Source organism: Anomaloglossus baeobatrachus, chromosome 1, assembly GCF_048569485.1.
Source record: "Anomaloglossus baeobatrachus isolate aAnoBae1 chromosome 1, aAnoBae1.hap1, whole genome shotgun sequence".
NCBI lineage: Eukaryota > Metazoa > Chordata > Amphibia > Anura > Aromobatidae > Anomaloglossus > Anomaloglossus baeobatrachus.
The window spans coordinates 285,284,075-285,300,404 of NC_134353.1; the positions used below are offsets into that span (position 1 = coordinate 285,284,075).

The 16,330-nt window shown below is 46.5% G+C and overlaps 1 protein-coding gene across 2 annotated transcripts in view; it reads right to left on the reverse strand.

The window, feature by feature from the left end:
• Positions 1–16,330, reverse strand: part of NFKB1 (nuclear factor kappa B subunit 1) — a 183,740-nt gene that overhangs the window by 51,726 nt on the left and 115,684 nt on the right. For both annotated transcript variants that reach the window (XM_075336817.1, XM_075336807.1), the window contains exons 8-10: positions 7,652–7,810; positions 3,891–3,995; positions 56–147 (exon numbers count right to left, since the gene is read on the reverse strand). In XM_075336817.1, the coding sequence (XP_075192932.1) occupies positions 56–147; positions 3,891–3,995; positions 7,652–7,810 (356 nt within the window). The remainder of the gene's footprint in view (positions 1–55; positions 148–3,890; positions 3,996–7,651; positions 7,811–16,330) is intronic.

The window sequence follows — 16,330 nt, forward strand, 5'->3', positions numbered from 1 at the left end:
GACTTATTTTTTCCAACCATACTAACTCTGTACCTATGCACAGTACAATACATACCTGTCTGTGAACATCTGTAGGTGAAAAATCACCAAATCCTTCCCAGATGTGTCCATTTTCATCCTCTTCATAGAAACGTATTTGAATATCATCTGCAAAAGCCAAATTATAGAAATATAGTGTTCATGTTAAGTCCATATAACTGAACTACTGTTTGGGCATGTTCACATGTAGCATTCCTGTTGCAGTTTTTCTGCGTATTTTTGCAGCAAAAAAACAGCATTTCATTACTGTCTCATCAAATTAAATGAGATTTCTGAAATCTTATGCACATGCGCATTATTTTATCCTTACAAACTTCAGCAAATCTACAGCACGTCGTCAATTCTTTCAGTGTTTTTGTGTAGTTTTTCCACACATTTTAATGAATGGGGAAAACAACGCATCAAAAACACCCATTGTATTATGCAGCATTTTTCCAGCCAAGACAAAAGTTTTTGATGCAGAAATGTCTGCAGCAAATTCTTAACATATGCACATACCCTTTATTGTGTGTCTTCATGTTCCCTGCCCTAAGTGCACCTAGTCTGTCAGACATCTAAAGGTGGTGTCACACATAGCGACGGCGACAACGACGTCGCTGCTACGTCACCATTTTCTGTGACGTAGCAGCGACGTCCCGTTGCTGTCACTGTGTGTGACATCCAGCAACGAGCTGGCCCCTGCTGTGAAGTCGCCGCTCGTTGCTGAATGTCCAGCTTAATTTTTTGCTCGTTGCTCTCCCGCTGTGAAGCACAGATCGCTGTGTGTGACAGCAAGAGAGCGACGAACTAAAGCGAGCAGGGAGCAGGAGCCGGCATCTGGCAGCCTGCGGTAAGCTGTAACCAAGGTCAACATCGGGTAACCAAGGTGGTTACCCGATATTTACCTTAGTTACCAGCGTCTGCCGCTCACGCTGCCAGTGCTGACTCCCTGCTCACTGCACACATAGCCGGAGTGCACATCGGGTTAATTACCAGATATGTACTCCAGCTACATGTGCAGGGAGCCAGCGCTAAGCAGTGTGCACGGCTCCCTGCTCCCTGGACATGTAGCCGGAGTACACATCGGGTAATTAACCTGATGTGTACTGTGGCTAGGAGTGCAAGGAGCCGGCGCTAAGCGGTGTGCTCTCAGCTGCCAGCGCCGGCTCCCTGCTCACTGCACACGTAGCTGGAGTACACATCGGGTAATTAACCCGATGTGTACTGTGGCTAGGAGTGCAAGGCACAGCGACGCGTGTCGTTATGATCGCTGCTGCGTCTGCTGTGTTTGACAGCTAAGCAGCGATCATAACAGCGACTTACAAGGTCGCTGTTGCGTCACAGAAAATGGTGACGTAACAGCGACGCCGTTGTCGCTATGTGTGAACCCAGCTTAAGCCTCCCTCCTATTGTTTCCGCATCCAATAAATCAATCCCAGACCACATCTCTTTCCTCTGCAGGGTAAGGAGATATGAGACGGTATTTTTGCCTCTCTTTTCAGAACTCCTTTAGATTCCAACATAGATGCATGCACCCATATGTTGTCTCCTCTACACAGAATCGTCAAAAAAAGGGATAAGTAGCCACTGTATCGCTATATCAGCAGTGTATGTATGTAGGTGTATTCACCTGGTCTGGTTCCAATAAGCTTTGCTAACCAGTCCTATCAGTTCTCATGCGATTTCATCCTATGACACTGTCAATCCATGTCATTTAATCCCAGCTCAGGCAGCAGGGTATTTCATGAGTATTCAGCTAGTTGACATGCTAAATCATTCCACCGTTCCCCCTGTGCTAGCCCTGCTATATCAATCATCCCTGTTCCAGCACTGTTACATCAACTACTAATGCAGCAACTCTGCTATATCAGTATTAGCTCCGTCTACAAGGAATCCTGTTTAACACTAAGTAGGTATTATTTGGCACACACTAGCACAATATGAATATTATGTCTCTGTAGGAACTGACTGACCCTCCATAGTCAAGGAGTAATGCTCTTTAGGCAACATTTGGTACTAGGTGGTATAAGATGGTCACTGGTGAACTCCTGGAGGGGAGATTTCTTTCACTGAGATTTTCAGCCTCAGTGATGTGAACATGGAAGCATGCTATATGTTACGTTATATGTTGGAAGGGTTGATTGGCCATCATGAGGGTCAGGTTTGTGAACAGCTTAAGATTTGGGCTGGACAGCTGTTCACATATCTCCACCTTAGCGTGTGGCCCAACAGGTAAAATGAAGTCATCTGGATCCACTCCATGTGAGTGTAGACAGATGAACACTCCTCAAGAGCTGTGTACATGCTGAAGGAGCTGAAACTTTTTCCTGAGCTAGAAGACCCTGCAGTGTTATGGACTGTTAAGAGCTGTTTATCTCCTCCATGCTGGATAGGCTGTATTAGTTTGTTTTATTTCTGTCTTGGCTTATGGTATCTTAAAAATCCAGTGAAAAAACATTCCTATGTCTACCTCGTTAAGCAACCAAGTGAACCGATCTACCACAAAGGGTATAATGTATCATTTTGGCTCCAAATGGTAAAAGTAAAGAACTCCGTATATGGTTCCATGTATGTACTGTTAGAAGCCTCTAACATACATGTAAGAAAAGAATCAATTGAATATAGGTTTGCACCAGGGAAAATTTGTTGACAAGTACACTATACTGTCTATGCTGGACATGACTTTAAAGCACCACTCCAGCTTTTTTTATTTCACCCTAGAATGGTATCACTAATGCATTTTCCCTTCCTTCAGTAATACTAGCCGCCATCTTCTGCTCTTCCTCTCCGGTCCTGCTCCACCATCTTGTTACTGCAGCTTCTTTACCGAGCGGAAGTCAGAGGTAACAGTCACAAACTCTCAATGTATGTTTATAAGAGCCTTGTTCTCATACACTTACCTTGAGAAATGACCGCCTGATCACTTAGCAAACACTGGAATGATCAGGCATATCTGAGCAAAAAATTACCGAAGCGGCTCCATGAACAGAAAAAGATGGCAGCTGTAACTTACATTAGTGATACCATTCAGGTGGTGAAAACAAAAACTACTAGATTGTTGGTTTACATTAATCAGAGAGGGGATATCACAGCTGTCTGTCTGCATTCTGAGACTAGTGACAGAGTCAGGACTTGAGAGTCATTTCCATTCTTGACTCTTAATATTAAACATGTTTCCTTCCCTTTGGCAGTTGTAGGGTTAATGTCAGTTTGCTTTCCGGCAGCTTCTGACTCCTGGTCAGGTGTTTCTGGTTTAGGACCACTACCAGTCCCTTTATATAGTTTCTGCTACCAGCAGGGGGTGCCAGTTATTCTTGATTCATTTGGATGCTTGGCCAAGAGGTGGAAGGAGCTGCTGAAACCCACTCTTGAAGTTGCTGTGGTGGCTGCAGTCTAGGTGCTGACTGCAGCTGTCTGTCGTGGTGTTTTCCCCCAGTCTGTCTTCCTTCCCCGGTGTGTTGTCCCAGTGTGATTCTTATCCACACTCTAGCCAGGGCTTTTCTAAAGGTCACTCAGGACTTCAGGTTTCTGCTCGCGACAGGTGAGGACCTGTATAGAGACTGGCTAGGAGTGGTACAGCACTAGGGCCCCACTGTTGGTAGTGTCTCCCATGGACGCCTTGTTTGTCGTGCTGTTACCCCTGTTTAGTTGTAACTTTGGCCTCACACCGGTCCTTCCCTAGTCTGCGCCATGCCAGAAGAATGGCTCACTGCTATTGCTGATACCTGTAGCCACAAGCTTTAAGACTACAATGTTAAATTAACATCTGATTTGTTTTGCTACATAATAGCATTTTCCCATATACCACACTAATAAAATAAGTTCTCCATATTTGAGGTGTTGAACTCCTTTCCTTTTGGTTACTGTCTTACCTTTTTGAACCTTATCACACAGAAGATAAATCTCTTCACCTCCTGTTGCACAGCCGGAGGTTCGGTCCATCCGTACAATTTTTAAATTAGATGCATTAGGAGCTTCTGCCAAATAAAAGATCAACAGTTAATACTTTTATAGCAATGTAGGCAGCACAAATTCAGCTTCTCATTGCAGGTCTGGAAACCTGCAACCAACCAAACCTTAGGAATAGTTTGTAAGGACAATGTTCAGGACACATTGACTTCTTCTTGTTACCACCACACCTCTGTAAAATGCTAGACTGTACAGGATAATACCAGCGATACCATTGCCGGCAACGATTTTCAATTGTCTGTCATTTGTCTCCTTTCACTCCTGGTTTTGACTTACAAATACTGAGGTAAAAAACTCACCAAATACTCAATGTGTGGACATGGCCTAAAGCCTGCTTTACACGGTACGACCGATTGTGCGATTTCACAATCGATCGTACCCGCCCCCGTCCTTTTTGCGTCACGGGCAAATCGCTGCCCGTGGCGCACAAAGTCAGTAACCCCCGTTACACATACTTACCTCTCGTGCGACCTCGCTGTGGGCGGCGAACGTCCACTTCCTGGAGTGGGAGGGACGTTCGGCGTCACAGCGACGTCACACGGCCGCCGGCCAATAGAAGCGGAGGGGCGGAGATGAGCGGGACGTAAACATCCCGCCCACCTCCTTCCTTCCACATAGAGCCGGCGGCGGCCGCGGGAGGCAGGTGAGCTGCTCATCGTTCCCGTGGTGTCACACGAAGCGGCGTGTGCTACCACGGAAACGATGGTCAACTAAATTAAACGATATTATGGAACCTAGCGAGCAGTACCCGACTCACGATTTGTCAGCGATACTGCATCGCTAGGAGGTGTCACACAGGCCGGCATCGCCAGCGATGCCGGATGTGCGTCACAAAAACCGTGACCCCGACGATCTATCGCACGATAGATTGTCTGGTGTAAAGCAGCCTTTAGAAGGAGCTGCTGTACTTCGTGCTGGAGTCTTTAAGGCCACAAGCACAAGGTGAGTATTTGATGAGTTTTTTACCTCAGTATGTTAATATCAGGAGTGAGACAATCAGAGGAAAAGTATAATAGAAACACGGGCACCACTTCTGTATTTATCACCCACTCCGTGTTTTGGCTACAAATACTGAGGTAAAAACTCACCAAATACTCAATGTGTATGTGACCTAAGGGTTCTTTGTATTGTGACCTTTTCCAGATACATAACAGAGCCTTTTTCACCAATTTATATTGCCCGAGGAGTTTTTTTTATGTAAAGACCATAAAAGCAACATGACAACTAATATAACATTTAACCCCTTCCTGTCTGCCCATTTTAATTTTGCACTTTAGTCTTTTCTTCGAAGACTCATAACTTTTTAATGGTCTGTCAACATAGCGATATGAGAGATTTTAATCACCAATTGCAGTGATATGGTTTGTTTTCTTAGCACTCATTGTGAAGTAAAAATTGCCTTGTAACATTATTCCTATACGACTATAGCGATGGCAAATCTGTATAGTTTTTCGATATCTTACCCATTTAATACATTTAGAGCTTGTATTTTTTGTTTAATTTGCCTTGTATCACAATGCTCTATCATATCATTTTAGATTTTTAAAGATCTGACCACCAGAGATGCTTTTTTTTTGCTATTTGAAACCTTAGCTTTTTATATATTTTTTACTCTTAAGTATTTTAAACCCTTTTCCAGTAATTTTTTTTAGAATTTATAGCCCCTCTATGAGACTTGAAGCTGCAACCATTTGATTTTCCAATACCTTTGTATTGCAGTGTATTGTTGAATGCCCAGACGCAGACACCTGGTGCGGTTCTGGCTTAGCTCATGGGCCCGTCCCAAACATGCAAAACAGACATCTGGCACACATGTATGGCGAATGTTGGGTAGCGGTTAAATTGGTTATACCATATAAGAAAAGGACTCCCTATTCACAGAATAAGTGAGAAAGTGTTGACCAATTGGGATTTCCCCCTGGACTCCCACAGATCCCAAGAACGGGGCTTTAATATAAGAAGGAGGCAGCAAAAGAAGCTTGTAGCAAAAAAGCCAGCATTTCGGCTATAATGTTAGCCTTTCTTAGTTTGCTGGACTAAAATATTTGTTTGCAACACACTTGGAATTTTATTATTCACGCTATTATGCTAGTATTTTGTCTCTCATGTGGTGGTCCACCTATCGTTATCCAAAATCTAGTGTGCACCCTAATTGATGCTTTAAAAGCCAGAACATGGAGTGTTGTTCATACTGTTAACATTAAAGAACAGGGCTCTGGCATGCCCTGTTTGGAATGAAGCATCATTTATGGAACTGTTGGAGATAGCGGTGTACAAAGATCAATGATCTCCGGCAGTTCAGTTCCACAGACAATGAATGAAGAGGTGTTGCGCGTGTTTGACTACCACTCCATTCGAAAGGTGTATGACAGAGCCACATTCTTGAGTTGGCTGGTGCTGTGGGACCATCAAGGATTAACTTGATACAATCTTTTTAACAAGATGTAAATTAATGTTAAAAACTTTCATCTAAAGCTAATAACTTGCATGAGGTACATGGACTGAAGTCCATTGTGGACAATAGACATTAAATGTATATAACCAAATTATTATTTATTCTTAAAGCACCACTCCAGCATTTTTTTTAATTCATCATTGGAGTAGTGCTTTACAGAGGTGGTTCACTACTCAGCATAAGTGGCCACATTGCTGTAAAACTTATAGAGAAGGCTTTACTCAAATACTTTGCGTAGTACATTCTGCCTCTGAGTGATGCTATTGCGATCTGCTCATCCCCATCAAGTGACCCCCGGGCTCTGTGACCTCCGAGATCCAGTGATGTCACGTTAACTTCCAGTTGACCTGACATCACTGAGGCAGGCCCCATTCTCCCTGAGTGACTGGACTGGGCTGTGAGAGGAGTTTCACAGCTTGTCACAGCCCAGCAACACTCCTGCTTGTGGTGCTCTGCAGCAAAAAAGAGAGCACGCAACATGCTGGGCTGTGATGTGCGGTGAAACTCTGCACACAGCCCAGCCACTCAGGGAAAATGCGGCCCACCTCGGTGATTTCAAGTCAACTGGAAGTTGGCGTGACATCACCGGATCTCAGAGGTCACGAAGCCCGGGGTTCACTTGATGGGGATGAGCAGATCACAATAGCACTACTCAGAGGCAGATTATAGAACACCGTATTTGAGAAAAGCCTTCTCTATGAGTTTTACAGCAACGTGGCCACTAATGCTGAGTAGTGAACCACCCCTTTAAATCTAAGTCCCCTGCCCCTAGGCTTATAGTCACCTGTTGCTGTCTTGATTTGTTATCCCCGCCACTCTGGTTGATCTCCGGCACTTTGTGACCTGCCGGCAGCTCTAGTATTTCATGGAGCGCAACGGAGGTCACAACTCAATACATATTTATAAGAGCCTAATTCTGGTATTGTTTTGGCACTTACACACTTCTATTGAGACCTTGTGACGTAACATTTGACTATTGGCCAGTCAGAAGTTATGATCACAAGATGGCACTGCGGGACCAGAGAGGCGTTGGTAAAAGGTGAAGACACTAGAGGGTGAGTATAAGACCAGGGACAATTGACTTAGATTTAAAGCACCAACCCAGCACTGAAAAAAAAACCCCACTGAAGTGGTGTTTTAAGCAATTTTAGTTTCAGGGTGCTGTTCATACGGACACCAATTTAATAATATGCACAGAAAATGACTTACTGCTGTCAAATATGGGAACTGACATGACAGGTTCAAGTCGTCTAGTGAAACCCCCATTACTATCTGGCAAGAAAGCAGTGAACATCAGTCGTACCACGCTAAGATCAATGTCTCTTGACTGTTGATAAGCTGCTTGTCGAATTAGCTCTCTTTCCCGTTCTGCATAAAAAACACAACACATGTAAACAATATCATCAAATCTAGTTTATGCAACGTAAAATAGCACTAAAGATAAGGTAAGCTTATTCAGTAAATTTATCTGTATTATTTTGGGAGACATGTACATTTACTAAACAAATACTTGAATGAGTTGTCCACTCTTGGGATAAAAGTCTGCAGCCATTCTGTGTGACTGCAGACTACTGAATTCTGACAGCATGCACTGTATACAAAGTCATATTTCCTTGGACTTGCCAGTAATATGCAGGGTGGCCATGTGACCACATATATATATATATATGCCCTATATACCACATATACAGTGCCTACAAGTAGTATTCAACCCCCTGCAGATTTAGCAGGTTTGATAAGATGCAAATAAGTTAGAGCCTGCAAACTTCAAACAAGAGCAGGATTTATTAACAGATGCATAAATCTTACAAACCAACAAGTTCTGTTGCTCAGTTAAATTTTAATAAATTTTCAACATAAAAGTGTGGGTCAATTATTATTCAACCCCTAGGTTTAATATTTTGTGGAATAACCCTTGTTTGCAATTACAGCTAATAATCGTCTTTTATAAGACCTGATCAGGCTGGCACAGGTCTCTGGAGTTATCTTGGCCCATTCCTCCATGCAGATCTTCTCCAAGTTATCTAGGTTCTTTGGGTGTCTCATGTGGACTTTAATCTTGAGCTCCTTCCACAAGTTTTCAATTGGGTTAAGGTCAGGAGACTGACTAGGCCACTGCAACACCTTGATTTTTTCCCTCTTGAACCAGGCCTTGGTTTTCTTGGCTGTGTGCTTTGGGTCGTTGTCTTGTTGGAAGATGAAATGACGACCCATCTTAAGATCCTTGATGGAGGAGCGGAGGTTCTTGGCCAAAATCTCCAGGTAGGCCGTGCTATCCATCTTCCCATGGATGCGGACAAGATGGCCAGGCCCCTTGGCTGAGAAACAGCCCCTCAGCATGATGCTGCCACCACCATGCTTGACTGTAGGGATGGTATTCTTGGGGTCGTATGCAGTGCCATCCAGTCTCCAAACGTCACGTGTGTGGTTGGCACCAAAGATCTCGATCTTGGTCTCATCAGACCAGAGAACCTTGAACCAGTCTGTCTCAGAGTCCTCCAAGTGAGCATGAGCAAGCTGTAGACGAGCCTTGACATGACGCTTTGAAAGTAAAGGTACCTTACGGGCTCGTCTGGAACGGAGACCATTGCGGTGGAGTACGTTACTTATGGTATTGACTGAAACCAATGTCCCCACTGCCATGAGATCTTCCCAGAGCTCCTTCCTTGTTGTCCTTGGGTTAGCCTTGACTCTTCGGACAAGCCTGGCCTCGGCACGGGTGGAAACTTTCAAAGGCTGTCCAGGCCGTGGAAGGCTAACAGTAGTTCCATAAGCCTTCCACTTCCGGATGATGCTCCTAAAAGTGGAGACAGGTAGGCCCAACTCCTTGGAAAGGGTTTTGTACCCCTTGCCAGCCTTGTGACCCTCCACGATCTTGACTCTGATGGCCTTGGAATGCTCCTTTGTCTTTCCCATGTTGACCAAGTATGAGTGCTGTTCACAAGTTTGGGGAGGGTCTTAATTAGTCAGAAAAGGCTGGAAAAAGAGATAATTAATCCAAACATGTGAAGCTCATTGTTCTTTGTGCCTAAAATACTTCTTAATACTTTAGGGGAACCAAACAGAATTCTGGTGGATTGAGGGGTTGAATAATAAATGACCCTCTGAATAAACTTTTCACAATTTAAAAAAAAAAAAAAAAAAAAAAAAAGAAATAACATTCTTTTTTGCTGCAGTGCATTTCACACTTCCAGGCTGATCTACAGTCCAAATGTCACAATGCCAAGTTAATTCCGAATGTGTAAACCTGCTAAATCTGGGGGTTGAATACTACTTGTAGGCACTGTATAGGGCAGCACGGTGGCTCAGTGGTTAGCACTGCAGTCTTGCAGCGCTGGGGTCCTGGGTTCAAATCCCACCAAGGACAACATCTGCGAGGAGTTTGTATGTTCTCCCCGTGTTTGCGTGGATTTCCTCCGGGTACTCCGGCTTCCTCCCACACTCCAAAGACATACTGATAGGGACTCTAGATTGTGAGCCCCAGTGGGGACAGTGTTGCCAATGTATGTAAAGCGCTGTGGAATTAATAGTGCGATATAAATGAATACAATTATTATTATTAATTATTATTATTATATATGAGCTTTGCAGGTTTGTGGTCAAATAGTGATTAGACAAGCTAAATAGAAGTGAATTGAGAAAGAATTGTCAGGTCTAGTTGGCGCGTGACTGCAAGTCTGCAAATCACATACACAGTTGTGTGACTACCCACTATCACCAGGAAATCATGATAACATACAACACAGCACAATGCCACAATTTGGTGATCTACAGTCACAGAGTACCTGTAGATTTTGGACTAGGCTCATTTAGATGAGCTGATGTAAACAGGATATATGTGCAGATAATGATGTTATATGTGCACAGGACAATCATATTAATGTTCATTATGTGCACAAAGATCTATAATTGACCTATGTAAATAGGCAATTAATCTACCGCCAATATATAGTGTCTATAAGTCATCTAATGGCCATGACTGGCTCATCTAAATGGGCCCTTAGTAATAAGAGTATTTGACTTGTAGTGCACAACAAAAACTGGAAACAAATGCTAAAAACACTGACTCTATAGCTGAACTAGGTTTACTTAGTCATTGCCCATCTAACTGACCATTAGCAGATGGATGTTAAGTAGTGATGAGCGAGTATGCTTGTCACTACTCGGTACTCGCACGAGTATCACTGTACTCGGGCTACTCGGCGGGTACCGAGTAATTTCGCGATACTCGTGCTGTACTCGTGGTCTTCATCCCTGCATGTTGGCGCTCTTTTGAGAGCCAACCCTCATGCAGGGATTGGCTGGCAGACCACTGCAATGCCACAGCCCTGTTAGTTGTGGAATTGCAGTGATTGGCCGGCCCGCACAACGTGACCGAGCCTTTATACCAGCGGGCGCGCTGTGCTATGCACACAGCCATCTCATATTCCCTTCTTCCCTGTGTGAAGCTGACAGGAGCGGCGGTGTATTCTGCAGCTCCTGTCACCTTCATGCAGCACAGCTGGATGCGACGCTGGAGGACTGTGGATTACGCCGGACATGGAGGGTTTGTCAGGGTTAATAAATTGGTGATGAGGGACTTTGTTAGTGTTTTTTATTTCTAATAAAGGATTTTTTGGGTGTGTGTGTTTTTTAACTGTAATTTACAGATTAATCATGGAAGGAATCTCGGGGAGACGCCTGACATGATTAATCTAGGACTTATTGGCAGCTATGGGCTGCCATTAACTCCTTATTACCCCGATTTGCCAACACGCACTAGGGTAAATCGGGAAGAGCCGGGTACTGTCCCAGAACAGTCGCATCTAATGTATGCGGCAATTCTGGGCGGCTGCTGACTGATATTGTTAGGCTGGGGGGCTCCCCATAACGTGGAGCTCCCCATCCTGAGAATACCAGCCTTCAGCCGTATGGCTTTATCTGGCTGGTATTAAAATTGGGGGGACCGCACGCCGTTTTTTTAATTATTTAATTATTTATTTCACTGCACAGTATAGACACGCCCACCGGCTGCTGTGATTGGGTGCAGTGAGACACCTGTCACTCAGCGTGGGGGCGTGTCTCACTGCAACCAATCATAGGCGCCGAAAAGCAGGGAATACGAGATTGTTTAATGAGCGGCCAGCTTTTTCAAAAGAGGAAAAGCCGCCGGAGTTTAGTGAACAGCTTTGCAGCGCCGCGGCAGTGATCGGGGAACGGTAAGTAAGAGAGAGGGGGGAGAATGACCGACAGACTGTGAGAGGGGGACAGACAAGACAGAGAGAGACCGACAGAGCGAGACCGACCGACGGGAGATAGAATGAAAAAAAAAAATGACCGACATCGCTAGTAAAAAGCACAAAACGTGCGTTTTGGACATCGGAGTGCCACACAATGTTTTTACGTAAAATCTTTCATGTAATAATCTCAAAAAGTAACATACACCAGCTCTATCTCACTATTGGGTATGTGCCCTTAACATTTCCGCCATGAAAATTCATTTTGGTGTCATTTTGGAAGGTTTTCTGGTGAGTCCGTAAAAATGGCGTAAAACTCGGACAAAATTGTTCACAGCTGTGACTTCTGAGTGATAAATGCTTCAAGGGGTCTTCCCCATGCTGTTGCCATTTCATTTGAGCACTCTTCTGAGACTTTTGTGACATTTGTAGGGTTTCTACATGCTGCCGGGGGGTCATTTCAGAAAAATACTCGGGTCTCCCATAGGATAACATTGGGCTCGGTGCTCGGGCCGAGTACACGAGTATCTTGGGATGCTCGGCCCGAGCCTCGAGCACCCGAGCTTTTTGGTACTCGCTCATCACTAATGTTAAGACTTAACCAATGGTTCGCTAAAGATTTATACATAAAAATGTGAAACTTGCATATTCATAACTGAATAATAATTCAATACTATCCCAATATATAAAGACTTATCTTCTTAGAGAGAAAATTAACAGTAAAAAACGGATTTTTGTGTACTCACCATAAAATCGTTTTCTCTTAGCCATGATTGGGGGACACAGGACCATGGGTGTTATGCTGCCTATCCATAAGAGGACACTAAGTAGATGCAAAATCATAGCTCCTCCTCTGCAGTATACACCCCCTGGCCGAGCCAGGCAAGCTCAGTTTTAGTACACAAGCAGTAGGAGAAAAAAAAACAGTAAAAACTTACCTCAACAGAGAAACATGAGAAAAAAAAGTCATAACCAAATAAGGTACTGAGAGAACCAAGGCCCAACAGGGCAACAGGGTGGGTGCTGTGTCCCCCAATGATGGCTAAGAGAAAACGATTTTACGGTGAGTACACAAAAATCCGTTTTTCTCTGACGCCTCATTGGGGGACACAGGACCATGGGACGTCCTAAAGCAGCCCATGGGTGGGAAACATAAAAGAACACAACACAACCCAAGCACTAGGAACCAGTCCCAGACAGCCTGGAGCGCCTACTGAGAGAGGTGCTCTACTGCCGTTTGCAGAATTTTCCTACCCAGATTTGCCTCAGTTGAAACCTGGGTATGGACTCTGTAATGCTTTGAAAACGTATGTAGGCTAGACTAGGTCGAAGCCTTACACACCTGTTCCACTGAAGCCTGATGCCGAATGGCCCACGAAGCGCCAACTGCTCGCGTGGAATGAGCCCGCAGCCCACTAGGAATGGGCTTGAGTTGCAAGCTGTAGACTTCCTGGATCGCAGAGCGGATCCAGCGAGCCAGCGTCGCCTTTGAAGCTGCCTGTCCCTTCTTAGGCCCCTCAGGAATGACGAACAAAGAGTCCGTTTTCCTAAAGGGGGCTGTCCTGGATATGTAATTATGTAATATCTGAGAGCTCTGACGAGGTCTAACGAATGCAAAGACCTTTCCACCCTATGAACCGGGTGTGGGCAAAAAGGAAGGCAGAACAATGTCCTCGTTCAAATGAAACGGGGTAAGAACCTTTGGAAGGAAATCCGGAAGGGGGCGCAGAACCACCTTGTCCTGGTGAAAGATCAGAAAAGGCTCGCGGCAAGAGAGTGCTGCTAGCTCCGAAACCCGTCTGATGGACGTAATTGCGACCAAGAATGTTACCTTCCAGGACAGAAGAGCAAGGGAGGATTCCTTGAGGGGTTCAAAGGGAGACCTCTGGAGACCATCCAGAACGAGGTTGAGGTCCCATGGTTGCAGCGGCCGTTTGTACGGAGGAACTAGATGGGAAACGCCCTGGAGGAAGGTCTTGACTTGCGGTTTTTGAGCCAGGCGGCATTGGTAGAAGATTGAGAGCGCTGAGACCTGCCCTTTAAGGGAACTGAGAGCCAACCCCGCTTGCAAGCCAGACTGTAGAAAGTCGAGAATTCTGGGGATGGCCAGAGGCATTGGCTGGACGTTAGTTTCCCTGCACCATGAAAGGAAGATTTTTCCACGAACGGTGGTAAATGCAGGATGAAGCAGGCTTTCGGGCACTGATCATGGTGGCAATAACCGCGGGGGAGAATCCCGCTCTTGTTAATACCCAGGTCTCAATGGCCACGCCGTCAGCTTCAGGGCTCTGGAGTTCTGATGTGAAATGGGCCCTTGGGTCAGCAAGTCTGGGATGTCTGGAAGGCGTCACGGTACGTCAGTGAGCATTTGTACTAATTCGGCGTACCAGGCGCACCTGGGCCAGTCCGGTGCTATCAGTATCACCGGGACTCCCTCTGCCTTGATCTTCCTGATTACCCGCGGCAGCAGGGGTAGAGGTGGAAATATGTAAGGCAGGCGGAAGTGGTGCCAGGAGCAGACTAGAGCATCCGCGCCGATGGACTGCGGGTCGCGTGACCTGGCTATGAACGCGGGTACCTTTGCATTCAACTTTGAGGCCATTAGGTCCATGTCTGGTGTGCCCCAGCGAGTGCAGATGTGTAGAAACACATCTGGGTGGAGAGACCATTCTCCGGCAGCCAGGCCTTGGCGACTCAGAAAGTCTGCTGCCCAGTTCTCTACCCCCGGTATGTGTACCGCTGATATCACTGATCCTGTCGATTCGGCCCAGCTGAGGATCTTGTGGGCCTCGAGATAAGCCGCTTTGCTGCGGGTGCCTCCCTGCCGATTGATACAGGCTACAGCTGTCGCATTGTCCGATTGGACTCAAATCTGGCGACCTGCTAGCAGAGGGCAGAACGCTCTGAGCGCGAGGAAGATCATGCGGAGTTCCAGGATGTTGATGGGTAGGAAAGACTCCTGGGGCGTCCAACGTCCTTGAGCAGTGTGGTGCCGGTACACTGCTCCCCAGCCTAGGAGGCTGACGTCTGTTTTCAGGACCAGCCAGTTCACTGGGAGAAAAGATCTCCCCTTCGATAGGGATGAGGACCAAAGCCACCAGCGGAGTGCGTACCTGACTGAAGGCGTCAGGTGAAGATGTCTGTCCAGGGAGAAGGGGCTCTTGTCCCAGGCCGCTATAAGGGCTAGCTGCAGTGGGCGGAGGTGCAGTTGAGCAAAGGGTACTGCTTCCATAGCCGCCACCATCCTGCCGAGCACTTTCATGCTGAATCGAATGGAGCGAGATGGAGGACGTAGAAGGCAGCGTACCGCTCGTTGAAGAGCGAACGCCTTGTCCTGAGGGAGAAGGATCAAGCACCGACGGGTGTGCAGGGACATGCCCAGGAAGGTGATGGATCGTGATGGGATCGGGGATGATTTGTCCAGATTCACTAGCCACCCTAAGCGCGATAGGGTGTCCACAGTGATCTGTACGCTGGTTGTGCAGTCGCGGAAGGAGGGGGCCATGATGAGGAGGTCGTCCAAGTAAGGGAGAACGACTACTCCCCTGGCGTGAAGGACGCTCATGGCGGCCGCCATGACTTTGGTGAAGACCCTTGGTGCGGTGGCAAGGCCGAAAGGTAGAGCTATGAATTGAAAGTGGGAGTCCCGAATTGTGAAGCGGAGGAACTTTTGGTGATCTAGGAATTCCCCTTCGACCATGGATGCAATAATGGACCTTAGGGATTCCATTCTGAATCTCCGTACGTGCACATGTTTGTTTAGTGTTTGAGGTCCAGGATGGGTCGAAATGACCCATCCTTTTTGGGGACCACAAAGAGGTTGGAATAAAAACCCCCGAACTTCTCGTCGTCTGGGACAGGTATTATCACTCCTGCTGTTTGGAGCGAGTGGATTGCTGAGAAAAAAGCTTTGCGTCGTTTTCGAGTCTTTGGGGGGTTTGAGAGAAAGAACCGACTCGGGGGTCGGGTCCGAAATTCTACGTGGTAACCGGAAGACACAAGGTCTCGCACCCATTTGTCGTCTGAGGCGGCGGTGTTGAAAGAGCCACAGACGACCTCCTGCAATGAGTGTGTCTTCCGGGGTGCCGAAGGAGTCATGAGGGGGGAAAACGTCGTGGCCGAGTCTCCCTAGTCCTGGACTGTTTCGGTCTAGGCTGCCATGACTAAGTGGGTTTCGGGGAGAGCTGAGAAGGTCGGTCCCTGCGTAGTCCGCGGCTGGTGGCGGGGACAGCACGGGATGTCGACCAACCAAATGAGTTCCGAAAGGAGCGGAACGAGGACTGTGGACGTCTGGTGAAGGACGTCCTGGACTTCAGCTGGGGGAGGGAGGTACTCTTTCCTCCCGTGGCGTCAGAAATTAGCTTGTCCAGACGTTCACCAAACAATCGGTCTGGAAAAAAAGGGAAGGCCCGTGAGAGACTTCTTGGAGGCAGAGTCCGCTCGCCATTGTCGGGGCCAGAGAGCTCTACGGATGACTATGGTATTTGAGGCGGCAAATGCTGCGCAGGTAGCAGCGTCCATGGAGGCCTGCATGAGGTACTCCGCCGCAGCGGCAATTTGAGCTGTTACCTCTGTGAAGGTATGAGTGAACTGGGATTTCTCAAGCGAAGTGTTAAGGGAGTCTGCCCAGACCGAGATCGCCTTTGCGACCCACACAGAGTCAAAGGAGAGC